Source organism: Schistocerca serialis, chromosome 7 (assembly GCF_023864345.2).
Source record: "Schistocerca serialis cubense isolate TAMUIC-IGC-003099 chromosome 7, iqSchSeri2.2, whole genome shotgun sequence".
In the NCBI taxonomy this organism is placed as follows: Eukaryota; Metazoa; Arthropoda; class Insecta; order Orthoptera; family Acrididae; genus Schistocerca; species Schistocerca serialis.
In genome coordinates this window covers 331,069,303-331,093,792 of record NC_064644.1, presented here as the reverse complement: position 1 = coordinate 331,093,792, position 24,490 = coordinate 331,069,303, and the positions used below count along the sequence as shown (strand labels likewise).

General features: G+C 43.0%; 1 protein-coding gene across 1 annotated transcript; it reads right to left on the bottom strand.

Annotated features, from left to right (window-relative positions):
• Nucleotides 1-1,452: 1,452 nt before the first annotated feature.
• On the bottom strand, nt 1,453-24,147 carry LOC126413054 (myrosinase 1-like). Its single transcript, XM_050082952.1, has 11 exons — nt 23,961-24,147; nt 19,303-19,436; nt 15,096-15,230; nt 14,880-15,002; nt 13,716-13,899; nt 11,157-11,251; nt 7,886-8,033; nt 4,727-4,875; nt 2,409-2,543; nt 1,871-1,977; nt 1,453-1,579 (listed from the first exon to the last, which is right to left on the bottom strand). The coding sequence occupies exons 1-11, from the start codon at nt 24,145-24,147 to the stop codon at nt 1,453-1,455; spliced, it is 1,524 nt and encodes a 507-aa protein (XP_049938909.1).
• Between the last annotated feature and the right edge of the window lie 343 nt (nt 24,148-24,490).

Genomic DNA, 24,490 nt, shown 5'->3' with positions numbered 1-24,490 from the left:
TGTCTTCTAGAAGTTTCTTTACAGTGACTGTATGAGTATACCGCGGAGGGTCCCTCCTATTACGAGCTACCCACTGCATGGTCAACCATTCTTTTTGGCTCTTCTACATGATCCTGTCCTGTACTAAAAGTTTCAAGTTCTACATTGAGAAATGACACTACTGCATATTTATCTAGCTTACTGAACGTATATGTCTTCCTACTTATTTTAGTTGTTCTTTGTACTTCGGTAACCATGGGTACCACAACCGTTTCATACTCACTGATACCAGTTTCGATATGGCCTCCACAAAGAGGTGAGGTCTAGTTGTTCCCATTAGATCTAAACTATTTTCACCATGAGAGGATTCCGAAATGTCTGTTCCAAATTGTTCTCAGAGAAGGCATATATTAATTATCCCCGTAATACCTTGTCTCACCCACCATTAATAAAATTATAGTTATCTTAATTGTTAGTTGGGTGATTGAAGTCCCCTCCGACGATTACTGCGTGATTGGGGAACAAAATTACAAGCGAATTGACGTGTTTGGTTATTTCAGGAGGTGAGTATGGTGGTCGATAGAAGGAACCGATTAATATTTTGTGCTCACTTTGTGATACTGAATGTTGCTCAGGAAATCTCTCATGCAGCTTCAATTTCTGTCTCGGTGGTTCTGAGTGACTTGTCTACTGCGACAAATACACCACCTCCATTTTCTATTAGCCTATCCCTTTGATATACTCTTAAATTTTCCCTATAATTTCACTGCTATCAACTGTAGGATTTAACAAGCTTTCTCTACATAGTATTATTTGAGCGTCTCTGCTTTTCAGGAGCGTTTCAAATAAAGTTTTACAGTTTGCCTGCATGGGCAATAAGAATATCCGACAGATGACTTGTGTACAATTAAATCTTCCCGATAATCAAGACGAAGAAAAGATTATGAACAATATTCTGTCTGCCTATAGTTTTCATTATTTACCTGAAAGTAATGGGGGAAATTTTTAACCCCGAACTCCAACAATGATGATTCGTTACTGTTGTAACAAATCTGGAGAAAGATATTTGTATCGATCTAGAACTGATCTACACTATACCGGAAAATATGTTGTTGAGTAAGGATTGTATGGACCAGACGTGTACCATTTCTTATTAGAAACAAGAAATTACGCTACAACAGTAAGTATTTAAGTATTAAGTGTTTCGAAATTCACGGAAAACAGATAAAACTTCAGAAAATTTGTTTGATGGGACTCTAACTCAGAACTTTCTGAGCCAGAAACAGTTCATTTTTCAACCTTATTCCAGAGAAACGATTCCAGATTATGGGAAATTACGTCTTCAGGTGGAGATCGAAGATACTCTTTACGTAAGTCATATATGGAAAGTGCGTGTAATAGAGAAGAAAATACATGATGTGCGTAATTAACACAGTTTCTTTATTGTTTCCACAGTGCACACATTCTCAGGCATTACTTCAGGTATTTAGCTGGAAGTGTTTTCGTTTTGAAGATCTGTCCAAGGACCTTGCTGGATGCCTTGGGCGTCCTTTTGCGATCCGGATCATTAAAGTCCACATAGTGAAGTCCAAATCTTGTCCTGAAACAACAGAAAAGTATAATATTTAAACAAGCTGCACATGAAGCGAAAGCATTTTATGGCTGCAATTAGTGTATCTTTTTAGTTATCACGTTACATATACATGATTGGGTGTAATAACAGATGTGCACGTAGCAGTTACGTTTACAAGACACATATCTTGCATATGTACTCCTGGAATTAGTAAAATTTTTTATGCTATCTAATTGAGATACTCCGAGAACGTCATAGCCCGTAGTAGTAATAACAATGTTTGAGAGCAATTGATCACGTTTGTCTAGAATTACTTACGTGAATCCTGTGCCCCACTCAAAGTTATCCAGCAGACTCCAGGCTGTGTAGCCTATGACGTCGACGCCGTCTTCATTAATAGCCTTCAGCATCTCAGCCAAGTAGCTCTGTTAACAACAAATGAACCTATATTTTAATAAATAGAAGCTATGAAATATATGTAATGGTTAAGATGATGGAACCACGTTAACAGAAAAAACGAAACAAACACTGTTTATCTGTTTCATGTAAATATGGGTGCGATGGTGTAGTGCAACATTTTCAAAGTCCCACTGCAGAGAGCTCTATTACAATGTTCACAAATAACACGATAATTGTTTTTTAAATGTTGTTGAGAAATATTTGTGAGTGTGACGTGTCCACAGTGTCTCCTTATATGCTACGCAACAGCAATAATTTCATCTATTTTTCAAAAAATGTGACCTGTGTATGGATTTTCTACTTTTCCAAAAAATTCTCACTGACAACCTGCTGAAGAAATACAGCATAAGTTTCTGATAATGTCCTTTGCATCAAAACAGATGGACAGAGTACACACCGTGTAGTAGTCTATTCTGCCCTGGTCCTCGAGTTCTCCAGTGTCGGACCAGCCGTTCTCCATGACGAAGATCGGGTAGCCAGGGTACTGCTGGGCGAGCCAGTTGAACAGCTTGCGGAAGGCCCAAGGAGTGCTCTGCAAGAGTAACGTGGCAATTAGACGTTCTGGCATGAAGGATAACATCGTAGAAATGTTCAGGTGTTTCCCTTTGCCTTGTCTTTTATTGTTTAAAACGTGAAGCTACTGCAGAATATTGCATGTAGCAGACATGTGACATGCGATAAACTTGTAGACGGGGGGAAGACACTGTGCCATCTTGCAAGACACATAACGCTTGTCGGACAAGGCAAGGAGGATGTAAGAGGCGAGTTATCACAGGCAAGAGGGAATTCTTCGCTAAAAGGAGTCCAGTGGTATTCAAAATAGGTCTCAGATTGGAGAAGAATTTTTTGAATGTCTGCATATGGAGTATAGCGTAGAATGGAAGTGAATCATGGGTTGTGGGATACTGACGAGTACTGGAATATGTGGAGAATACTGAGTAGAAGAAAGGGTAGGACGAGACCAAGTGTGCTAACATATCAGGGAGTAGTTTCCATGGTACTAGAGGGAGCTGTAGGATATACGAACTGTAGAGATGATAGGAAACTGGGATATACAGGGTGTTTCAAAAATACTTCCACAAACTTTCACACAGGTCCCTTTCACCAATATAAGAAAAAAAATTCACATCAACGTTTGTCCGAAAATCCGTTTTCAAGTTATATATGAACACTTCCTGCTTAGGTAATCGAAGCTCATCGAGTCACTAACTCACAATAAATGCTCGAAACGTCCCCTCTTGCTTCTAAATACGCATGCACTGGTCAAAACATAGACTGTCGCGCCATTACAAATACTGCCTGATGGTTTCGAAGGGTTTTTCAGCCTTCCCTGATACGTCATTGAAGATTTTTATGCATCTGAGGGGGGTATGCTGCGTAGACCAATTGCTTAGGATGTCCCCAAAGATCATAATCCAAAGGACTGAGGTCGGAGGAACGTTGAGGCCTTGGAACTGGTTCTGTTCTACCTGTACATCTGTCACGGTAGATACCAGCCAGTGCATCCCTTACACTGAGACTTAAATGTGCTGGAGCTACGTCACTCATAAACCACATGTTTCTTCTTGTTTGCAGGGTCACATCCTTTATTAGGTGTTGGAGTGTCCTGAATAAAGTCCCTTTAGACAGATCTCATAAGACATACTTGGAGAACGTAGGACCCTACCAGACAGTCACATCCAATTAAACTGATGTTGATTCTAGCCTGTATTGTAGTATCAGGACTGAGATCGTCCCATATGGTTTGGTCGCCGAAATTTGTTGTTTCACGTCCTCTAAACGTTGCCTCGTTTATAAACAAAACTGAAGAGACAAACAATGGATTGGCAGTTTTTGCGACATACCACTGGCAAAAGTTCTCCCTTGGTGCGTGATCGACAGGCGTGAGGGCCTGCAGAAGTTGAAGATGGTACGGATACGTGAGTGGTTCGTGAAGAATCTTCCATGCTGACCTTGGAGAAGTACGATATGCCAGGGCAACATGTCTTGCGCTGATGTCAGGCTCTTCTTCGATAGCCCGTAGAATGTGATTTTTCTTGTCAAGCGTATAAGCAACACGTGGTCTTTTTCGATTAACAACCTGTGATGCTAAGGATCTGAACTCGGCAACGCACCGATACACAGCACCAGAGGCTGGATGACTCAGTTGTCTTCGCTCTGGAAAAGCCGTCTAACGCAAATGTGCGGCTTTGTGTCTAGTAACATTTGTGTGGTTGTATGTAAAAATCATGTGTGGCCGCTCACGAAATAAACATCCTGTCATGTTTGAAAGAAGCAGTTTTAGATAACTCGGTACTTCTAGTAAATACACACAATGGACACGTTGAAGACAGACGAATGACGAATGTAAATAAGTCTCCCTGGCAAGAAAACACCATCTAGGTTGCAATGAGTCAAACGGCTGCATAGCTAAGTGCCGTTGTTAGATTGCACCTGGAAAGTCGTTGAATGTTAACTTCCATCAATAACTCGAAAATGAAGGATTTTCGCACATATGATTATATGAATGTCTTTTCTTCTTTCGTCGTAAGGAACTTACCTCCAAAGTTCGTTTAAATTTTTTTGAAACACACTGTATACAACAAATAATCGAGGACGTTGTGTGTACTATCTTGCAAGTTTCTCGTTTGGTTTCTGTAAATGCATCACAGAGCAGAGATATAAAGCACAAGACAGACAGAAATGAGTGACTCTCTGTACAGCGAGGCTACGAACCCTGTGCCAGGTGGATGCCCCCTGCGGTGCGTCCGTGTATTCCCCGATAACGACGCCCGCGTCAAATTCCATGGAGGGGTCGTAGCCGCTGGAGCCGTCTGATACTGGGTTGGCCGTGTAGTGGTTCAGTCCGTAGAAGTCAGACGTGCCTGAAATAAGACAGTACACTGTCACACACGTACTTATAGCTGATACAGAATTTTCACAAATGTAGAAGTTTGTTTAACCATGCAACAAACGGACCGAGAAAATACTTCATAAATCGCACAAGCTGACAGATTTTTCTCCTATCGATAGAAAACGCGAAATATTCAGTTGCGTCAAGGTTCACGGTCACCAAAAATAGTCTGAAAGGCAAGATCACCACACTACCTGTTATTAAATTAATTAAAATATCTGTTTATCTTGTTTTCATTCCTGTGCAATTTCTATTGCGAAACTAATTTCAAATGCTTGTAAAGTATTATCGCGAGACGTCGCTATAGTCCTGTGTCTTTGCACATTTTCGTTCTTATCATTGTGTTATCTGAAGATCAATTTTTTATGGGCTATAGATTTGCAAACATTTGTTGATGGTTCCAGGGCAGAAATTTCGCAGTAATGTAAACAGAAGAATACTCTATAACACCCAATGGTAACCAGTGAGGTAGAATGGTGTAATCCTGCAATACTGACATATACATGACTTTGAAATGATGTGGTTTATTTCTAATTTTTATACCTGACAAATTCACCCATTCATTTTTTGTGGGTCAAAATCTTAAAAGCGACTGATAACTATTACAAACAAGATAAATTCACTATCAGTTCATGAAGATAACAGGCAGTACTTGTTTGGTACTCTTAGAGAACATGTTATGTGTTTTTATACTGTGATAATAGCTGTACACGGCATAGGAACGTTAGTCCTTTAGCTGCAATATGCAGAAGATCCTTCGTTCCATTTACGGATAGAGCATTAGTTGCTTGATTGTTTGTACACTATTCAATGTCCAGTTATATGACTAATTTTTATCTGTATTGTATCTACGAGAACGGAACATCCAATGCCGGAGCCTGTTTCTTGATCATACCCCAGTTACTAGTTCTTGGAATTCTCATTGAAGATATGTGCGAGATATTACCTATTTCCCGTGAGGCTATATTAGTAGAGATTTTAAATAGTTTCTCGCATACTCATGTGCACATCAAATAAAGCTGAGACTCCACCTTTCTTTGTATACACTTAATCAATTCTGGAAGTGACAGGTCAAAGACTTATCAGCATTATCAGTGAATCAAAGTATGAAGCTCAAGTTATACAAACTGTACCTACATGATCAGTCACTTCATGCCTCTCCATGTTTTCATCTCCTGACATTTGTATAACATAATTGAATCCAACAGAGTCTCATTAACAGCGAAGCTCAAGATACTATTATCGCTTCATGTCGTCCAAAAGAATACATTTCCCTGCATTTTGGCCTTGTTTCCACTTCGATATTTTGCCAAGAATAAAATGATGTTAATTCCTTATTCATAGCATTTATACCTGAGAAAAGTATGGCCCCGCAAAGCAACTGAAACAGTGGAGTACTCTAAGTAAAATACAGAAAAACTTTACAGTATTTCCTAAGTGCATGGCAGCAATATCAAGATAGAACTTTCGGTTTGGGTATGATTGCTCCCTAACGTTTCTTATTAAGAAATGTACTGTTCCATTGTGAGAGTCTTTCCTGTTTGAGGAAAAAGAGTGAGGAATTACTTGAGTGTAAGTAGCTCGGTCCCCTATGACTCCTAGCTGTAGAAATGTGATTTGTGTGTGGCATTCCAACACGAGTATTGATAAGTATCTCTGCGTTTTCAGAAGAGGACTGCACGAAAACTGCAAGACATGCAGAAAAGAGACACATATCAGTGACGAGAGCATGTCTCCAAGTTTTTAACTTATTACAGGTGCTGAGTATAAGCACTACTTGCTGCGTGGCAAATGTCAATACTTTAGCCAAAATCTTGACATATGGATCTCAAGAAGTCATGGTCGATATCAGCGACGGCACTAATTATCTTTCGTTGTCACTTATTCAGATTTAGTGATGGCAGATGCAGGAACAGACTGTCTTTTACATAACCCACAATTATAAATCAAAGACAGATGACTGTGGGGACAACTGGAGAAGAAGAGCATTATGATAGGAAGTATGACCAATCCAACGCTGAAGCAATTCGACACTGAGGTAACCATCATGTTGCAAAATGAAATCTCCGCTGTCTTGCTGTAATGGTGGAATAAGCCATTACTGCAGTGTGACCAAGTACATGAAACCAGTCACAATTTTCTCCGCAATGAAAAATGGTTCATAAAGCTTTTGAAGAGGATGTGGCGTACAAGAAGTTAACTGTAAGTGAATCATGAATATGTTCTATAATCTTTTTATGTATTTTCTGTGCCAAAAGCATGAACGTTATGACAATTCACCTTACCAGATACATGGAATGTGGCTTTGTCACTGAAAACCGATTTCTGTGTTGCTGCAAGTCATTCCAAAATATAGGACGAAGCTCATTCTGCCGAGCAGTCAGCGCACGCAAGTGAATCCAGTATGGTTTCACAAGCAGACGATTGTATAGGATGAGGTGACATTTGACTGTGGTATCTGCAGTTCTCTGCTCGCATGTGTCGACTATTTCTTAAGGCTCCTGACGAACGATTCCCACAGTTGCTCACTGTCTCTGCTGATAGTCCTGGACAGTTTGTTTCCTTCACACTACATAAGCAGCTAGTCTACCGGAATCTGTCTTACCTTCATGGATTCTTCTGTCCGTTGGAGACTTTAAACGATATCTGGCATGAAACTGACGCTGAACGTCACAACTGACTTTCATTTAGCGAATTCAGCGACAAGAAATGCACCCATCAATCTATTACATGCCATATTCTGAAATACCTGCCGATAGTATTGCGCTCTCCAACTATGGCACGGCGCATATTACCAGTTGAAACTTGGAGACAAGCTATATCCGCTGATACGAGAAGTTTTTTCGTATTTCTTGATGTTTTCATGCTGTGGTCATCTGAAACCCTGAAAGTACTTTCGAAGAACCTTTTATAATGGACAGAATTCAAGCACGAACAAGCCCAGCAAAGCGCACTAGCTGTGGCTGGTGTCGTTTACTCACCCCTGATGTATTCCACCTCCTCCGGTGTGAGCTCCACTAGTCGGGACCTGGGGTAGCCCGCAGCCTTACTGTTTGCCGCAATCCTCTGCTTCACCACCTCAGGCCAGTCTCCTTCGGCCGTGAAAATCGGGTGACTGTACAGGCCAGACTGGAACATAAATTCCTTAGGTGAAATCAGTAGCCAAAGTGCAGAATCTTAAGTAGTAATTCTTCCATGCATACTGTCTCAGATGATCATAAGTTAAATACACTCCTGGAAATGGAAAAAAGAACACATTGACACCGGTGTGTCAGACCCTCCATACTTGCTCCGGACACTGCGAGAGGGCTGTACAAGCAATGATCACACGCACGGCACAGCGGACACACCAGGAACCGCGGTGTTGGCCGTCGAATGGCGCTAGCTGCGCAGCATTTGTGCACCGCCGCCGTCAGTGTCAGCCAGTTTGCCGTGGCATACGGAGCTCCATCGCAGTCTTTAACACTGGTAGCATGCCGCGACAGCGTGGACGTGAACCGTATGTGCAGTTGACGGACTTTGAGCGAGGGCGTATAGTGGGCATGCGGGAGGCCGGGTGGACGTACCGCCGAATTCCTCAACACGTGGGGCGTGAGGTCTCCACAGTACATCGATTTTGTCGCCAGTGGTCGCGGAAGGTGCACGTGCCTGTCGACCAGGGACCGGACCGCAGCGACGCACGGATGCACGCCAAGACCGTAGGATCCTACGCAGTGCCGTAGGGGACCGCACCGCCACTTCCCAGCAAATTAGGGACACTGTTGCTCCTGGGGTATCGGCGAGGACCATTCGCAACCGTCTCCATGAAGCTGGGCTACGGTCCCGCACACCGTTAGGCCGTCTTCCGCTCACGCCCCAACATCGTGCAGCCCGCCTCCAGTGGTGTCGCGACAGGCGTGAATGGAGGGACGAATGGAGACGTGTCGTCTTCAGCGATGAGAGTCGCTTCTGCCTTGGTGCCAATGATGGTCGTATGCATGTTTGGCGCCGTGCAGGTGAGCGCCACAATCAGGACTGCATACAACCGAGGCACATAGGGCCAACACCCGGCATCATGGTGTGGGGATCGATCTCCTACACTGGCCGTACACCACTGGTGATCGTCGAGGGGACACTGAATAGTGCACGGTACATCCAAACCGTCATCGAACCCATCGTTCTACCATTCCTAGACCGGCAAGGGAACTTGCTGTTCCAAAAGGACAATGCACGTCCGCATGTATCCCGTGCCACCCAACGTGCTCTAGAAGGTGTAAGTCAACTACCCTGGCCAGCAAGATCTCCGGATCTGTCCCCCATTGAGCATGTTTGGGACTGGATGAAGCGTCGTCTCACGCGGTCTGCACGTCCAGGACGAACGCTGGTCCAACTGAGGCGCCAGGTGGAAATGGCATGGCAAGCCGTTCCACAGGACTACATCCAGCATCTCCACGATCGTCTCCATGGGAGAATAGTAGCCTGCATTGCTGCGAAAGGTGGATATACACTGTACTAGTGCCGACATTGTGCATGCTCTGTTGCCTGTGTCTATGTGCCTGTGTTCTGTCAGTGTGATCATGTGATGTATCTGACCCCAGGAATGTGTCAATAAAGTTTCCCCTTCCTGGGACAATGAATTCACGGTGTTCTTATTTAAATTTCCAGGAGTGTAGTTGCATATATTTGGAATGCGGAAAATGATTTTGGCAAAAAGAATGGAATTCCTTTTAGTCTTGGAAAGAGTACTGAAAGTAATTAAGTGTTGGTCACACTGTCAATGCAGAACCTAGGAGACGATTGACGACATGGGCATGTCCAGTAGTGACATGCTACAAATTAAGGCATGTGAAGCTGAGCTCATGTGACTTATATTCGACCCTTCTAGCAAGCTGCTTGCTTGCAGTACTTATCAATTGGAATCATCTGCGACAGTTTCTGTTCTTCTGGACCCTTCTGGGATTTTCTGTGATACAGCTGCAGACAAACTCTGTTAATGAAATAGGCTGTGAGTGAGTGTTGACTACAGTAAAGCAGTCATCAATATGAAAATTCCTTTGAACACCACAGTACTTTTCCAGGCATGGTCCTGTTGCGTTGTCCATTACTGTACAGACTTTTCCTTCGCCCCTGATCTTTGTACTATGTGGCATGTGACTTCCGTAAGGATCGTGAACGCTGGCCTGTAGGGTAGCTATACACATAAGTAAAGCTTGAAAGTGGCGATTTATTTGTTTGTAGGTGAAGCCAACAGATGCGCATAAATCTACATCTGCATCTATACTCTGTAAACCACTGTGAAGTGAATGGCAGTTGCCGGCAGGGGTGGCCGAGCGGCTCTAGGCGCTACAGTCTGGAACCGCGCGACTGCTACAGTCGCAGGTTCGAATCGTGCCTCCAGCGTGGATGTATGTGATGTCCTTAGATTAGTTAGGTCTAGGTACTTCTATACCCTGTTTGGGTGCCCTTCATGGCACGACATGGGCTTATAATACACGGCGAGAGTTTCTACTGCCTGTCTTCGTGCTTGCCAAACCCTGCCTTGGCCGCCAAGGTCGCCGGATGTTCCCCGGTTGAAAACATTTGGAGCATTATGGGCAGGACCCTGCAACCACCTCAGGATTTTGACGATCTAACGCAACAATTGGACATAATTTGGCACGATATCCCTCAGGAGGACAAGCAGAAACTCTGCCAATTAATCCCAAGCAGAATAACTGCTTGCATAAGGACCAGAAGTAAACCTACGCGCTAGTGACGAATTCAATTTGTGAAGCACTTTCTCTTGAAGAAAACATTCAATTTTTCTGAAATTGCAATCATTTGTTTGTCTGTACGTGTACAACCCATCTACCGATTTCCGTTCCATTTGTTCCATTTGGATAATTCCTTCATGGTACGTAGCTTGTTTGTCATAGAGCGTAGCTTTCCTTAGTATGTTGATTCGTGACTATAAGGAATATAAACAATGTTAATAAAGTCATTCAGTGGGTTGCATTTCGTCTTGAACAGTATATTTTGGACCTGATGACATAACATCGTCTGATCACTATTAGAAAAGCAAAACACAAGAGCGGTTCTAAGAACATTGTTTCATAATGAATGAAACGCTGAAGAAACAGTTCTTCAGATTTAGCCAGGAATTAACGTTGGATGGCAGGTTGTTTAAGTAATGTTATGGCACACCGTGTTAATCAGAGCCTTCGCCCTCCATCTGAAGGGCACTAACATCCTTATTGTAATACAGGAAAGGTTATAAGAGTTCCTGGTACTTACGTAGAACTGCATCTTGCGTTCTGCTGCCTCAATGTCTGCTGCAGAGTCGGTGGCGGGTTCATACCACATGTTACTAATTGTGATGCCGACCTTTCCTGTGATAAGAGAGATACATGCCAGTTATACACTCTGTACGATAGCTAAGAGAAACAACACACGAGGCACTAACAAGTGGACGACGTTTCAGCAAATTAATGTAAGTAGAAAGCATTGGTAGCATGTTTAACAGTTTTGAAAGATAGGAAATGTATGTGTATTCAATACGCAGAGATAGGACAGCAAAGATAACTGAAATGAATATCATGTCCCCAATTTTCACCCAGAGGAAGTCAAAGATGGTTTGAAAGTTATTCACAAACTTCTCTCAAAAGCCAAGAGCCTATTCACATTAAAGGTCGCTGAGGACTAATCTCATAGACGAAATGAAACAATTTTATGAAATGTTGAGGCCTGTAGCAGGGCGTTGATGCCCACGGTGTTTAGAGACATAAACCATTAGTCATCAACATCATCAGACAGTGTAATACTGATTCGTAGTTATACAAGTTGTATGGACCAAATATTTGTGAATTCCGTGGGGCGAACCAAATAAGATGTGTCATCATCTCTATCTGCAAATGTCATGCGCAATCTCTGCGCAGTGTCTTGCGTATTGGTAAAACTCGACATTTCGTGCAGAACTTGCACACTCAGTGCTGACGTGTATCTAGTGTGCATCTCATTGATCTGATATCTAGCTGAACAATGCTGCACTCGAATCAGGGTTTTCTGCAATGTATTGATATAACATGTCATGTGATAGCAAGATCCTGAAGTTTTTAAGAGAACTACATATGAGTCATTGTGTTTGGGAAATCCAACGGGATAATGCCAATGTGATAATATACAAAGTTATTGTAAATTAGATTTCTGTTTGTTACTGTCCGATGTAATATTTTATTAGAGCAAATATGCTCAGGAATATTAATTTTAATTATGGACAAAGCAATGACCACCATCCCCTTCCAACCACTTCCTTCCCTTTCACCAATTCGCGATTTACTATTTTTGTACTACTGCTACATTGCAGACGTTAATCTAAACGTCTCTCGTTGCTGGTTACCGGGACGCCACATTTCGCTAACCTCAGAACGACTGTATAAACAGAATATGGGCGTAACGACTCACAACGATTCGTTGCACCATGAATTTGTACTGCAACGGCGATTAGTGTTAGAAAGTGCGTCTTTATTCTACAGGCACCGAGTGCGGCACAACGTACAAAATTGGAACTAATACCTAATAAAAATTATATTTTTAACAAACCTACACTGCTCTTTGTGGGACTGCAACGCGAACGTTAGTTGCCTTCAGCGGTCGTCTTAACATCTAAACTCGATTGGTTTTAGCACTAAACTGATAAATATTTAGATAGACCTCTGCATCAGCGGTTATCAGCTTGTGTTCTGCAGAAGATCAAGCTCAGTAAGGCATTGTTGAGCTTCCGTGAAAAAAATTAAAGGAATTCAACAAATTTAGGCGCTGATACAGAGTTTTAGGGAGAGACTTTTTTGATTGCTAGGAGATAAGCTTACTATTCCTCTTTAACAGTACTACATTATGTAACATTAGTTATCGAGGTTTATTGCGCAACAATGCTGTTTTATCTTGCACAGCGATCGTGAGAGAACGATAAGAGTTTATAGTGGCACACAGACAATCAATTTTCACCCACACCATATGTAAATGGAATAGAATAGGAATGATCAAATGAGACTGTATGGTTCCAGAAACCTTTTCAGGTCTCAAATATCTATATCGCACGTATGCATGCTGGAGCGATGTATGGAAATTTGTACCAAGGCCGAGATTCGAACCCCGGTCTCCTGCTCACTAGACAGGTGCGCTAATCACTACGCAACCGGGCACAGTGGTTTTGCACAACTACGTGAACTACCCTGTCACGCCCCGCTCCTCAATCCAAATTCCTCTAAATGCTGTTCGAGTTTATGGAGAATAGCGAGTGGACTGAGGCGTGAATGGGAATTTGCATTGAGGAGGCGTGCTAGGGTAGTCCACGTAGTTGTGTAAAGACACTGGGCCCGGTTGCGTAGTGGTTAGCGCACCTTTCTAGTAAGCAGGAGGCCCGGGTTCGAATCTCGAACTTCGTACAAATTTTCATTCGTCGCTTCAGTCTGCAAATATACAGAATAAGAACAGGCTAATATTGATGTGAAGTACTCCCCAGCATACAAAGAGGTGCTTAGTGTATACCTAGTTGTAGATGCAGTGACGTACAGGGTGTGAAGTGACTGTTAAGGGCAAATTGTGATCTTTGGTTCGTATAATGTAAATTGGACGAGCTGTACTAATCAAACCTAGTAGGCCTCACTTGTAGAGATCGCTCACTACATGACTTGCGTGATATGAGACTTGCGTTTACAGTAAACAGATCTTCTTATAAGATTTTAGAATTTCATTTACCGGGTCGCCAAAGATGGGTACTCAAGTTTGAATACCACTTGGCTCACATTTGCTTCACTCTTCGTCAGCGGAGCCATAATGACGAACGATATTTACCTTTCTGAGTCTGTCGGTACTTCTCGTCGTAGAGGCGGTAGGCCCCAGCGTGTGCTTTGAGCAGGGTGTAGCACGCCATGTAGTCTCCCACGCCTGACGAGTTGATGCCCGGGGCGATAAGGAAGCCTCCAGAGTAGCCTAAGACGACACTGCCCGGCTCGTTGAACGTCTGCCACCACTTCACCTGCTCACACAACACGTGGTTAGTTCATTAAACAGGACTATAGCTGTCATCCTATGTTCGTTTACTTTAATCCATTGGATATCACCTCAGTCTAATTATGTGGTAGAGCGATAAATGTTTGATATCTGCAACCAACAACTGGTTGAGCAACTGACGCGCTACTAAGTGCAGACAGTGAGATGGGGACACATGCAGATGGAACTAAGATCACCTACGTTTAGAGGACGAAACCAGAAATCCACAGACCATACAGTGGTGTGCACGTGAGACAGAAGGTGGTGTGCCAGTACACAGTAACAAGTAGCATTGTACCACATGACACTCCATACAATAGCGTCATTGTGCGCATGCACTTCTGTTGCGTGCACCTTGTGGTGTGTATAGAACACGCAGCGTTGTTTTTAGAGTTAGCGTAGGTTTGATGAAGCTACTTCGTCACTGTGATATAGATTCCGGATGGCATAAGGCAAACGCAAGAAGCGTTAAATGAACAAGCGACAGCGACAGTTCTCGGAATATATGACTTTTTCTGTGGACAGTCAGAAGGAAAAACAGTGGCCCATTGCGCTACTACATTAAAATGCTTGTTAATGTGAACAGCTGCAACTGTAGGTGGTGATAGTGGCACCGAAATCGATCATGGCTCAATAAACGAAATTGAAGATCATTTTTGCAGTCAGAGGCACATTTATAGACAGTCATAAGACTGTGTTCCCACTTACCATCACGGTTGCAAGTTTCAATACATCTATTTCATCGCAATAGAACCCTCGTACCTTTTTTCTGCTTCTGGTTTTTCTAAGTCAAGACAGCGTCGTTTCTATTAAGCTACATATTTTTAGTCTCGAACGACTAACTGTTGATGGAAATGCCTTTTTCCTTATATTTCAGTAGTTAATTCCAGCGTAATATTGAATAAGAAGATAAATGCATAGTTGTACGTCGGCTTTGTAACCCCAGAACACTCTTTTGTCGCTTACCCTGTCACCGTAGTTGTCGTAGAGCACTCTGGCGTACTCAACAAAGTAGTCTGCCAGCCTAGGGTTGGGCCACCCCCCGATGTCCTGCAGTGTCTGTGGCAGGTCCCAGTGGAACATCGTCACCTGCAACAAACATATACACCACCGTGTGACGTCACTTTTGATTAGTGATCTAATGTCAAGGTACAGAAACCAGATCACTGAGGTTGCTCTTACCACTGGAGTGATGCCTTTGGCGATCAAGCCGTCGATCACCTTGTTGTAGTAATCGATTCCCTCCTGGTTGATGTTGTTGACGTCTCCGGTGGGGAGAACCCGGGGCCACGATACGGAGAAGCGGTATGCGTCCACCTGCGGCACAAACACAATGCTGACAGACTCGCTTAGAATTTCAAATTACGTTTGACTTTGTCCCTACTCATTTTTCACGAACTCAGCATTAGGTTTACTTTGTGGACTCCAAACTTCTGATGTATCCTTTTATAGCGCTAAAATAGTCTGTAAGTCATTTCCATTTAATTTCTAGAACAAACTCACTAGCAAGGTAAAGGTTAAGTTCCCTGTTCTGCCCTTGGACGGGCCAATAGTGTCTGACCGATCACCGTGTCATCCTCTGCCAATCGCGTCACAGGATGCGGTATGGAGAGGCATGTGGAACTGGCCACTAGCCTACGTATAATCGAAAATCGTGCAGCAATCAAAACGAAATTTAAGTTTTTATATGTTACCTGGCCGTGTAAGTCAGTTCGAAGGTCGCAGGAAGGCATCGGCATACGACCATGCCTAATGAAGCACTGTGTTGTTCAAACCATTCCTCGAACTGATGATATGTTAACTTTATTCAGCTTGTTAGCACTAATGTAGATTCGCTGTCGATGTAACTAAATAGTCTTCTTTTTGCCCACGAATGTAATTTTACCCCACATTCCTTGTCCCGCATTGACGATTCCACCCCGTCCCTACTTTTTCCTATAAATTCATGTTATTTCTTGTCGGGTTTTGTTTTCACCATTCCTGTTTCTTCAATTTTCCCCATCCTTTATCGCTTTTACTATGACGCCGCCATCAATTAACTAAGCTTATTCTCCCCCTATTGTTGTCACGGCCTTTGGTACTAACCATTTGGTATTAGATGCCAAACTGCTGCGATATTAAAAATGTGTTTTCGCCTCTTTTAATATGATCCTTATAATTAGTTATTTCTTGTTGTCTTTCTTGGTGTTTTTGTCCTGCGCCAAAGTGGAGTTGGCCTTGTTACTATTGATTTGGCTGTGTTAGGTGCAGAGGGTGGCCAGATGCCCTTCCTGCCGCCACCTCGTACCCCCCAGGACGAGATTAGTGTACCCCAGCTCTCTGCATCCAGTGGAAGTCATGGAATAGTACAAACATTTTCAGATGCCTGCGAGTCGTGTAACTGATGCGAAACGTGGGAAACCATCCGGTATTCACCCAGCAGGATGTGGAAAACCGCCTAAGAACCACATCCAGGCTTTTCAGCATACCAGCCCCCGCTAATTCGCCGGGCAGATTAAATCTGGGGCCGGCGCACCTACCCGAGTCCAGGAAGCAGCGCATTAGCACTCTCCGCCACCCTCCATCGATCAATTAGGTACGTTATGATATTCATTATTATCACCATTACGATTATTACTATTATTTGTATTTCATTACTATTATTTTTCAGATGTATAGAACACGACTACTACTGGCTTCAGTGTTTAGAAAGAGAACCTCAGGAGGAAAGCCTGAATGGCTGTGAGCGATGGCCTTTAGACCGTATACCGATCAGCTTAACTAAGTACATAAATAATTAAATTAAACTTTCTCAACATAGAATCAGACGACCTCTTATGATTATAGCACCCACAAACACACGCGCAAGAACAGCTAACACACTCATTGTTTCCTCCGTTGCTCTGAGTGTGAAACGACGATTTATAATTATGAAAAGTTGTTAACAGAGAACATGATATTAATATAGAATAAGCACTTCTAAACGCAATAGCAATTTTTAAACGATTAAGTATATTACGTTTTGATTCGCAATTTCGAACATTTAGTAGAAATACCTTCATAATTTTTGAGTATTTCATACCTTTCAAGAGAGGGCTACATTCAGTTACAGCTATCCTACAAAAATGCTTTTTCTGAATTATTCCCTCAAACAACAAGTTAATTAACTGAATTCTAAATTTGTGTCTCGCAGAACATGACGATATTACGAAACAAGCGATATTTTTCTAAACTTCTTCGAAAGTTATTTCTTTTCTTTTGTTCCTAGTGAGAGCTACTCTCCGCCAGCTGAGCTAGCCGATCGGTACTGCTGAACTGACGCAAGGCCGTGGCTCTCTGATCACTCACCTCTTAGTTATGTAACACTTCTGTAAGCCTCAGCGTATTTACTGACAAAAGGCTATGATATAGAATGGTAGACTTGTAGCTTAAGAATGGTACCAGAGGAAATGCTTCGTTCATCAAATTATACATAGCCAATCAATTGTAGTTGAGGATAATAAATTCGGAGAATTTGATGACGAATCGTATTCCGCATATTATTCCTTATACAATACAGAAAGTGTCCTGATGTTCGACATTGATTTAACATCCTTTTCACTTCTTTGGTTGATGATTACATCATACTGGCGTCGATTACGACACACAATAGTCATATGCAATGAATTATTTAGTGTTTTTCCTTTAGGTATGATAAATACACTAGTTGATAATTTCTAAGGAGCAGCTAGACTAGTTAACCATAGGCAATAATGGATGACATGAAACACAGTAACGGAGGGAGAGAAAGCAGGGTAACAGATATAAACAATGTTTATGCTTGACACTGGTCAGACTACCGACATAAAGACTGATATCGGACACTCAGTGAGTAGTATGTCATCCCTGGCCATTAATGCACTTTTTACACCTGTTACACATAATGGCTACAAACGTGTTGAGGCGTCCTTGGGAGATACTGCTCCATCCCTCTCTCAAGGCGATTTTGAGGTATTTCACGTTTAGGAGAGACGGTGTTCGTTGAGCAGTCTGTCTGCCAAGAGCATACCAGCCATGGGGTATAGGGTCTGGGCCAGGAGAGTATACAGAGAAATCCGTTAAGTTCAATATCTTGACTTTCCAGTGGGTCCGACACCTCAACATTCTGGTGTGAGTGGGCACTGTCGTCCGTAAAGAGCAAGTCTGGACCTACTACTCCCGTAACCATACGGATATGATCTAGAATAGTCTCCCTGCATTACCGCTGTGCTGTTGCTTCGCGCAAAGATATGCAGCGGTGTTCGGTCATTGTGCATAACGACTGCACTCACCAAAACTCCTAGGCAATACCAGTGACGTTCATGAACATTCTGTGGTGTGTAACGTGTTCCCCTCTTTCTCCGCATTAACCTGTGGCCAGAATCACTTGCCACAGAGAAACAGGATTCATCGAATAACATGACTCCGGACCTCTGTTGCTGCCCCTAGCCAACATGCTCCTTATACCAGCGAACGCTTTCTTGACCGACCGTGGCACGACTGTAGTGAGATGCATTTAACAGGCTTCCGATCATAGAAGGTAGCCTGATTTAATCGTAGCGAAATGGTTCAGGGTAGAGGCACGGGCAGCGGTAGTGGCTGCAGGGTCTGCAGCGATCTACTTAAGAGTGAGATGTCTCTTTCTTTTCCCCTCTAGGGCTACGTATCGATCCTTTTTCGGTGTGGTGGTCCGCCTTCAACCATGGGCATGCTTTCGCATGGCATCTTCATCTTCAGCGGCCTTTTTTAATTGCTAGATGACACATTTGTAGGCTCCCATCACTGTGGCCATAGTAGTGACACCCCGATCAGCTTAGAGCCTTCCATCTGCTCGTCTACTCAAATGATATCTCGAAGACGTGTTGTTGTACCACAAGCCCGAATGTCACGCTAATAGGTTCGACGACGACCTTCGTGAAACACCTTGATGCATGAACTATCCAATGCATCCAGGATATTCATGAACAGGTTTCTCTGGAGTTAACTCATCCCGACCTCCATATTTCCTTTTGCTATTATTGGCTGGGTGTTCCGCAGCATTTGCCGATTGCTCCATACCAATTGCCAGTTATTCCTTAGCAAGTGCCAGTTATTCCTTAACAATTGCCAAGCAATGTAATTAATCAGACTACTATTACTGAAGGCTACCGAGTGAATAATGTTCTTGATTTTCAATTTATCTATAAGACTGAAATCAGTGTTGATATCTCAAGCAGCGCATTACAAGCATCGTCAGTTTTCAGACTCCTACGAATTTTGAAGCTACGGCGCTCTTATTTTGTGTATCGTTAAATAATGAATCAAACATTTCACTAGACATTAAAATAGATCACAGTTCTGTAGAGGATCACCACTATGTTGTAAGAGTAATACAATTACGAAAAACACTCACGTTCATATCCTTGGCGAGTTGTATGTCTATCTCGTACTTGTGGTAGGAGTCACACGCCACGTCGCCATTGCTGCCATCGGTGGTGATGTTTGGAATTGTGTGGAACATGCGATCGAAAATGCTCTCACCTTTGCCTGCAACACATATTGATCAACAGTTAAAACATTGTACAAAGAAGAATTATTAAATGAGGGTAATTATTTTGTTCTCCAGCCACCAACTTACATTGAATATCACTCTGCACAGATTCTTCGCTCATGTATCTCAGGATACTAGCGGTTAGAGAATACATATCATAAAAAGTTTAGAATGAGAACGCTATTTGGTTTTATTAAAAGAATTCGGTTGGAGGAGTATTGGTGGATGAAATATATGCTACAGCTCACGCATAGTCCGCAAGCTACCGTATAGTGCGTGGCGGAGTGTACCCTGTACCACAACTAGTCATTTCCTTTAGTGTTCCATTCGCCAATAGTGTGAGGGAAAAACGACTATCTATATGCCTCTGTATGAGCCGTAAGCTCTCTGATCCTATCTTCGTGGTACTTACGCGAAATGCACGTTGGCGGCAACAGAATCGTTCTGCAGTCAGCTCCAAATGCCGGTACTCTAAATTTTCTCAATAGTACTCCTCAGAAAGAACATCGCTTTCCCTGCAGTGAATCACATTTGAGTCCCGAAGTATCTCCATAATACTTACGTGTTGATAGAACCTACCGGTAATAAATCTAGCAGCCAGACTCTGAATTGTTTCCACGTCTTCCTTTAATCTGACCTGGTGTGGATTTCAAACACTCGAACAGTACTCAACAATGGATCGCACGAATGTCCTATATGTGGTCTCCTTTACAGATGAATCACACTTTGTGAAAATTCTACCAATAAACCGAAGTCGACCATTCGCTTGCCTACTACATTCCTTACCATGCTCATTCCATTTCATACTGCTCTGCAACATTATGCCTGCACATTTAATCGATGTGACTGTGTCGAGCAACACCCTACTAATACAGTAGTCTAACATTACTGATTTGTTTTTGGGTTTCATTGGCATTAAATTACGTTTTTCTCCCTTTAGAGACATCTGTCATTTATCAAACCAACTAGAAATTTTATCTAAGTTATCTTGTATCCTCCTACAGTCAGTCAAAGACGACACCTTCCCTTGCACCACAGTATCACCAGAAAGCAGCGACAGGCTGCTGCTTACCCTGTCCGCCAGATCATTTGTGTATACAGAAAATAACAGCGGTCCTATTACACTACCCTGGGGCGCTCATAACGATATCCTTGTCTCTGATGAACGCTCGACGTCGAGGACAACATACTGGGTTCTGCCACTAAAGAAGTCTTCAAGCCGTTCACATACCTCGCAACCTGTTTCGTATGCTTGTACCTTCGTTAACCTTGGCAGTCTGCCACCGTGAGAAATGATTTACGGAAATGTAGGAATATGGTATCCGCATGTTGCCCATCAGCCATGTTTCACAAGATCTCATTTGAGAAAAGGGCAAGCTGAGTTTCGCGCGAATGATGCTTTCTAAAATCGTGCTGTTTTGATGACAGAAGCTTTTCCCTATCAAGGAAATTTATTGTGTTCGAACAGAGAATATGTTCAAGGATTCTGCAACAGACCGATGTAAAAGATATTGCTCTGTAATTTTGCAGGTCCAATCTTTTACCCTTCTTATTTACACTAGTCACCTGCGCTTTTTTCTAATAACTTGGAATTTTGAGCTGGGCGAGAGATTCTCAGTACATCCAGACTAAGTATGGGGCCAATGTTGCAGAGTACTCTTTGTAACCTCGAATTGGGATTCCATCAAAACCTGGCGACTTATTTGCTTTTCTGTGATTCGCTGTGGTAGGCATTCCCGAAGTGTTTGGATGTGAGGACAGCACCCCGCCAAAACTCGTCGTTTGGCACGTTAAGTGAATATCGACTGTGATGTTGTTTCAGGTCCTGCAAAAGGTTTTCACATATGGTGTAAGTTTATGTAGCAGTCCTGCCACTTCATTACTCTCGAAGGTTCCTCATAGCAATTAGCCGGAGATTTAGACAGACTCGACAATCAGCATCTTGGATGACAAGTTTGGTAATGTTACTATCATCGTTAATCTGACAAGGAATTCTGCGGAACTTTAATGTCCTGCAGTTCGATGGAGCCATTCTGACTCTTTGATCTAGTTGCCTGGACCAGTGAACTAATTGCACGTCATTAAAACATGGGAAGGTCTCCCGGAGCTTGCAGCATTAGTGGCCTACGAAGTTACTCCAAAAGGTTTTCTATCGTTTGTGATGAACATGATGCCGTGCATCCATCATATACCAGCAGAAAATATATTCATCAAAAGAAGTTTCCAGTCTTTCATGGTCAGTTGTCAGCATATCTTCCTTCACCCTCTTTAAATGAAGCAGTTTTCTTGTGTGAATGAGTAAATGTCTCATGCGAGAAACTCTGCTTCCAATATCGGTACGATCGGACTGAACCCGCAAGGTTAGCCGAGAGCGCTAATGCGCTGCTTTCTGGACTCGGGTAGGCGCGCCGGCTCTGGATCGAATCCGCCCAGCGGCTTAACGACGGAGGCCGGTGTGCCGGCCAGCCTGGATGTGGTTTTTAGGCGGTTTTCCACATCCCGCTAGGTGAATACTGGGCTGGTCCCCACGTCCCGCCTCTGTTGCACGGCTTGCAGGCATCTGAACACATTCGCACTATTCCATGGATTACGCTAGACACAGACAATTGGGGTACACTAATTCCGTCCCAGGGGGTACGGTGTGGCGGCAGGAAGGGCATCCGGCCACCCCTTAAATTAACCTTGCCAAATCCGTTTAACCTTGCCGAGCCTGCGTCATTGTGGGAAAAAGGCACAAGCAAAAGAAAGAAAAGAAAAACTGTTCCGTCCGGACTATTCGTTCTCCAACAGGTCCAGAATGTCCAGCACTGGCTTTAGATAGCAATTTCTGTTCCAGAGCAAGACGAGTTTCACACCAAAGACAGAAAAAGGGCTGTTTGTTCCTTTACCTCACGTTCAGCATACGACATGAGTTCTGACCGGAGTTCCGTCTAGACTGCTTTATTTACCACTGTCGGTTAATCCGTCAAAAATTAAGGCAATAGTCAAACTATTCCCATGTCTGAAGTTACTGCGTTCACTGCTATTGCTGTGCGGCGTCGTAATACGCCCAAAGCTGCTGAAAGGGTGGCACATAAGCGGCGTCTTTCACTACTGTCCACAAAAAAGTCGCAAATCTTGAGATCATGCGACCTAGGAAGCAAAACTACTTTTGTTGCCATGTTATCGGCATCGCGACTCAACACAAATTGTGCAACAAACGAACGAGCGAACTAGATAGCTGCACCACAGTGACCCCTGCTGGTAACGACGCGACATGAACTGGCACCTTACAGCTGGCGCCAAAGTCAACTTTTACTTTCGATGCGAAAGTTAAAATTGACCCCAAGTTTCAGCCTTCATTCACATGAAAGATGCAGTGTTGTGAAATAAGATGCATCTTTTGAAACAGCTTGTAGTTTGTAATGATTTGCCCATTGACTTCCCTGCTTCCTTCATTTAAGGCAGTTATTCCGTTTTATTTTTGCATCATGTGTACCTTACACCCAAGGTTATACTCGACCAACGAAACAAACATTGTCCTATATACTTGTCATACCGTTTCCCTTGTTCCGCCTCGTTCAAAAGCATCACAAGATATTTTAGTTGCGATACGATCCACAATTGTCACCAATTTACTGATAATAAAATCTCCTGCACACTTACAATAATTTATTTGATTAAAATATCCATTTGTTTTTCAGTCACTACTGCGCAGTCTCAGCTGAGTGGACTTTTTGAAGCACATCAAATGCAGATACTTGCGACACAGTACAAGCATTCATCAAGTCACACATTAGTAAAAACCATAGCGGGTTGAACAGACTTCACAGTTATTGAAGATAAGACAATGTCATCCACTCCGTATGCTGTAGTTTTCCCTTTCACGAATAATATTAATTAATAGTCTTTGTAGTCATTAGGTTTTCTCTGTTTTATTCATCGCCCACATCATTCTCGTGTTTCGTATATCTATTTGAGCTCCATGTAATTCCACTACTCTTATTCCGAATGACTCATGAACGTACTGGCCCAACTAGACTCAAACAACTCTCTGAATATAAGTTCGCGTTCTCGATTGAAGAACTTACGTTCGCAACATTACAATGTCCCATCCAATGGGAGTCCGTGCGGCTATCAAAGAAGTTGGCCCCGGTAAATATTAAACAATTACACCAGTTTCTGCCTCATAAACAGCCATTTCATATGACATGTAATTCGCATGAATAACCTCTGTCGTTGTACGTGCGCGAAATCGATCGTGCTTTTTATTTGTCTATCTTTTTTAGTAAGAAATTTTATATCTGGAGTAGCTACTATTGCCACCAAATGTCTGCAGGTGTTGATTCAGATCAATGTCTCCATGAACTTCGCAATATTCATGCACTTAAAATGTCTTACTGAGAAAAACTATCACCTTGACAAATTGCACATGAGAAAGGTCTTCCATGGCATTTCTGTCTTTTAACACACAAGAACATGCTGGTGCTTAAGCGTAGGTAATACCGAATGTTTCAGGCGCGAAGACAAAGAGTTCTTACCGCCTTCATTCCAGGCGCCCTCCACCTGGTAGGACGCGGTAGCAGCTGCGAAGATGAAGTCCTTGGGGAAATTGTTGGGAGGCCCTCGTGCTCCAGGTCTTCCCGGGCGACCCAGGACACCGGCTGCCAAAAGAAAGAGCAAGCACACAGTGGGCCTCATCTTCACCACTGCAATCTGCCTGTGCATGTACGGTTTTATACTCTGCGTATCTGCCTAATCTAACCGCAAGATGTGTTTTCAGTGAGGCTGGAGCACACACATTGTCGATTAAAGGCTTAGACAAATTTTCAGATGGGCGTGGGTGTGACCTTCGTGTCATGTTGTTTGTAGTCCGTCATTGTGGCACGAGATGCCTGTTTGATGAGCTCGAACTTTAAAGCAAAAGTAAGCAAACTCTGTTTTTGTTGTGGCGACGAGAATTATGGTGTACTATTTGCCCAGCGTATAATTTCCCCCGGTCTTTAATTCAATCGGCAGTTTATCTGCCGCGAGGTATTTTGCAGTCACTGGACCTGCCTTACGTTTCCTT

Coding starts and splice junctions, on each gene's coding strand:
- LOC126413054 (XM_050082952.1), bottom strand. CDS start 24,147: ATGCACAGGCAGATTGCAGTGGTGAAGATGAGGCCCACTGTGTGCTTG. Junction 19,437..23,960: donor GGGCGCCTGGAATGAAGGCG/GTAAGAACTCTT, acceptor TATGTGTTGCAG/GCAAAGGTGAGAGCATTTTC. Junction 13,900..14,879: donor ACGACAACTACGGTGACAGG/GTAAGCGACAAA, acceptor TTGTGTGAGCAG/GTGAAGTGGTGGCAGACGTT.